Source organism: Trachymyrmex septentrionalis, unplaced genomic scaffold, assembly GCF_001594115.1.
Source record: "Trachymyrmex septentrionalis isolate Tsep2-gDNA-1 unplaced genomic scaffold, Tsep1.0 scaffold5, whole genome shotgun sequence".
NCBI lineage: Eukaryota > Metazoa > Arthropoda > Insecta > Hymenoptera > Formicidae > Trachymyrmex > Trachymyrmex septentrionalis.
This window is the reverse complement of record NW_017305672.1, coordinates 1,120,145-1,124,494: the sequence shown is the minus strand read 5'-3', so window position 1 is coordinate 1,124,494 and position 4,350 is coordinate 1,120,145. Positions and strand designations below refer to the sequence as shown.

The 4,350-nt window shown below is 35.7% G+C and overlaps 1 protein-coding gene across 3 annotated transcripts in view; it reads right to left on the bottom strand.

Moving 5' to 3' along the window:
- Positions 1-593: 593 nt before the first annotated feature.
- Positions 594-4,350, bottom strand: part of LOC108751579 (galectin-9-like) — a 186,522-nt gene continuing 182,765 nt past the window's right edge. For all 3 annotated transcript variants that reach the window (XM_018491823.1, XM_018491822.1, XM_018491826.1), the window contains one exon: positions 594-849. In XM_018491823.1, the coding sequence (XP_018347325.1) occupies positions 702-849 (148 nt within the window). In that variant the 3' untranslated portion in view covers positions 594-701. The remainder of the gene's footprint in view (positions 850-4,350) is intronic.

The window sequence follows — 4,350 nt, the reverse complement described above, 5'->3', positions numbered from 1 at the left end:
ACTGTTTATAAAAATCTATATAACTTAATCCAGAAATATCTCTATAATTACCACATGTTAAAATATCTAGACAAGCGTGCGATTATAGTTCAGCGTTAGAGTGCTAAACTATTACCTCGTAGGTCTTAGGTTCGAATCCCATCGATTTCGATATGCGTTTTCAAAAATTGTAAATTTTCGATGCATATATTATATGTAATTGTAATTAATAAATTGCATGTGAAAAATATAAATAAATTCTACAAAAAAGTAATAAAAAAAGAACTGTATTTTAATTATTATAAAAAACTTTTTTTTAAAAATACTTAATATAAAATTTACGATTAAAACTATATAATACTATTAATGATGATAAAACATAATCAGACAGAAATTGATTAAAAACGATATCTAAGCCGTGCGACAAAAACGATAGAGAAATATAGAAAATCTATCAGATATTTCAGATAAGTAATTTGAAATTTACGAACCAAAAACACAATTTAATCAAATAAAAGTTTTTTCCTATCTGATTTTGTCGGACTTTTTAAGCAGGATTCTGGTATTACAGTCTAGCTTTTATCGAAAATATTATCATATACATTTGCGTTTCACATATTTGAAAACAATTTACAAAGCATCAAATCTCACTAACTTCTATATTTTAACATTCATCTTCTTTACCGTTAATTATCAAATGTCGTTCATAATTCATCAATTCTTTAAGTGTAACTCATACTAAGTTGATAAAGCACAACGTCACCAGAGATTCGTAAAGTATCCGCGTTCGATGATTCCAGTTTGTGTTTAAATTCGCCGATCATCTTGTTAGCTAGCCATATCGTATATCCTTCATATTCACAGCGAATGCTATCAAATACATGCATGTTATCATGGAAAGTAAACAATACCTTTATCATATGAATTCTTGTAGGAAATATGACAGCATGAAATACAATTTTAATAATGCAGAAACATTACTTTGCAAGCTTGAAATATTTTATAAAATGTTCTTGAAAGCTTGCAACAACATTTTTATAATCTTTTTTGAAAGATATTTTATAATAATAAATGATTTTGTTAAGACCGTAATGTAATAAATACTAACTGTAAGTAAGAATATCCAAGTCTATAACGGTCGAAGCTAGATCTTTAATGCTTAAAATAATTCAGTGTGAATTATATACTATATATGTACATGCATATATATCAAATTTTTAGCTGTTTAAACTGCGCGCTGAATTGGTCTTCCGGACTTATGTAATTAAACTACTAGAATAATATCACAAATTACATTAAATTGACAAGCAAATTTTGATATTCAATCCAGTATCATATTAGAAAGATGTTAATGTGCTGAAAAACTTTAAATATATTTATTGCGAAAAATATTACTTCGGCCAGGATAAAAAATATTACTTGAACTCGGATCTTTTGTATTCCGTACGAGCGTTCTAAACCATTAGACTACCGAGACCTTGCTCAAGCTGCCATTCAAAGCCACTCAAAGGTAATATTTTTCGCACTAAATTTATTTAAAGTTGTTCATTAACATCTTTCTAATATGATACCGGATTGAATATCAAAATTTGCTTATCAATTTAATGTAATTTGTGATATTATTCCAGTAGTTTAATTGCGTTCGTAAGTCCGGAAAATCAATTTGGCGTGCAGTTTAAATAGCAAAAATTTGATATATGCATGTACATATGTATAGTATAGTATATATATAATTCACAATGAATTATTTTAAGCATTAAAGATCTAGCTTCGACCGTTATAAGCTTGAATATTCTTACTTATAATTAATATATTTTATAATATTTCTGCAATGATCCTGAAATATTGTAGACATATTTCTGAAACATCAACATTATATTTAAATAATATTGTCCAAACTCAGGAAAATGGATTTAAAGAGAGAAGGGAGTAGAAAGGATGGAGTGTGGAAAGACTCTTGTCTCGCAGGTATCTGCCAGAGAGCAAATACCGCGAGTCGAACGCACCCTTTTTATCGCTCGCTTCGGAATATGGGTCAACGTCTCGTAAAGACGCTATGACATCTGTTTCCTACGAGTGGTGCGATCGTCGGTCCGAATTTCGAGTCAGGGAAATCCCTTTAACTCGGGAATGGACCACGTGCGAGCTTGTTAGGGCAAGGTTTTAATAAATACGGGGTTTAATGGGGGATTTCCAAAGTGAACGAAAGCGAGAAGGATAATTATTAATATTATTTATTTTTATGTATTATAATTATTAACATTATTTATTTTTATGTTGCTTATCAAAAAATGCGAATAATAGACGGTTATAAAACAATCGACGGATTTACTATAATTAATATATACATTCTAATCTATTAACTATCGTAATCATAAATACCGCAACAGTCTATTCAGTCTGCGCTTTATGTCGAATAGTCGGATGAGTCGGATGGATTCTGATCAATCTATTTCATGGAGGAAGGAGGGAAAAGGTTATAAAAGAATCCCACTGGAACTAGAAATAGATTGGCGGAATTCGGGAGGAATACTGGGATACAGGATGTTGAGATTTGGCCGGTGATAGCATTACGTATTTCTTCAGGATCAAAATAATGAGGGCCAATTGTGTAGGCCCCCTGAGGGATGGATGCGGTAGTAGTCCGCGGGAATTGGGTGATGAGTGACTCGAAAGTATCATTCTGTAGGATGCGGAAGTAGGATCTAGGTGGGGATGGAGGAATTTCCTCTAAGAACTCTACGCTGTCCGTGGAGTTCGTTGGGGACGGACTTCCTCTGAGGGAAATTAGGATCGACGAATCGGATGATTGTGGAGAAGTATCTGGAAAGATTCTCTCCGTCAGTGCGTCCGAGAACGCGGATGACGGAGATCGAGGGAGAGGCGAAGGAGTTTGCGGGGAAGATGAAGGTGTTTGAGGGGGAGGAGGTATAACCTCAGACTGATTAGCCGGCGGAACCGGTGGTGACGAGGGTGGTGATGGTGGTGAGTGGTTCTCGCCCGGACGACCCTGTTCTTGTGAATCCGCGAGGTACTTCTTGAACTCTTCGTCCAAGAGTCTCCGTGCCTCCCGGTAGGCCCGGCTTCTAAGCCACTCCTTGTAAGGATGGTTCGGACGCGGCATGTTGTTCTGCAGATGGAGAGGGATTCGGCCCGATTCCTTTGGTGATCCAAGTTCCACACAAGGGAAGGTTGAGTCTCAGGTGGAGACTCCTGTCGAATCGCATAGTATGGCTGCGTGTTCACTCGATTTTACACGACTCACAGCACTTTTACTAGCAGATCGGTAGAGTAATATAAACCGGTAAGATATGTATATTGATCGGAATGTGCCTACGGACTGGCAGAATAACGTTGATGATAGAATTTGATTCGGACAGCCAGAATAACGACTGAAGGTTGAATATGACTGGCAGAGTAACGGTTAGAAGTTGAAATTCAACTGGCAGAGTAACGGTTGGAGATTGAAATTATTATGACTGAGTGTTCCTCGTGGAGGGCCTCTTTTTATATTGGCGAGTTAGTGATGCCAAGTGCAGAGCACACGTGTGCTGTTGGTCTAATCTAAGATTAGGATTAGGGATATCGATTGTGAAATGGGATACAGGGGTATGTGTTTAAGACAACTTTCATTATCGACCATTTGCCGGATGTCCAATAGTTTTGAGCCACATGTGTCATTTATTGCAGACAACTGCTGTTTTATAATTCTAATCTATTTATTCTTCCTCGGGATAAAGTTCGCCTATTTGGCATTTGGTTCAAATAAATCCTAATCCAACGACTCTGTCCCGAGTGGATTATTAGCTCAAAAAGGTAAATGTTATTCGGCTCGTTGCTATTGTAACAGATGGTCTATCGGTATTACTTGTTAATAATTTTTATGGTGATGACGAAAGTTTTTAGTCGTAGAAAAGAACTGTGGAGTCCGGACGTAACACCCCCCGCGTTAGACAAATATTGGGTCCGTGTTACAATATTTGCAGTCTAAACCGGTTCTTTTCTTCGATGGATTTATTAGGGCCATATGCCATCTCGGGGCTGGAGGATCCACACTTAAGCTCATTTCATTTACGTGTGCATCCTGAGGCCTATTAGAAAGAAGTAGGAACGAATGACAAAACTCTTTGTTTAATTCCTTCGTACTTCTTATTAATTTCGCACGTAGTATAGCGGTTATTTTTGTAAGAAGCAGGAAGGAATAATTGGCGACCTCCAAAACCTCTTCCTTAATTCTTTCGTGCTTCTTATTAGACAACTTAACGCTCATAAAGTGACTAGAGAACTCTCTTTAAAAAAATATATATATATATTTATATGTATGTATAGTATTTTATTTAATTACTATTATGTATGTTTCATTTTGCTATC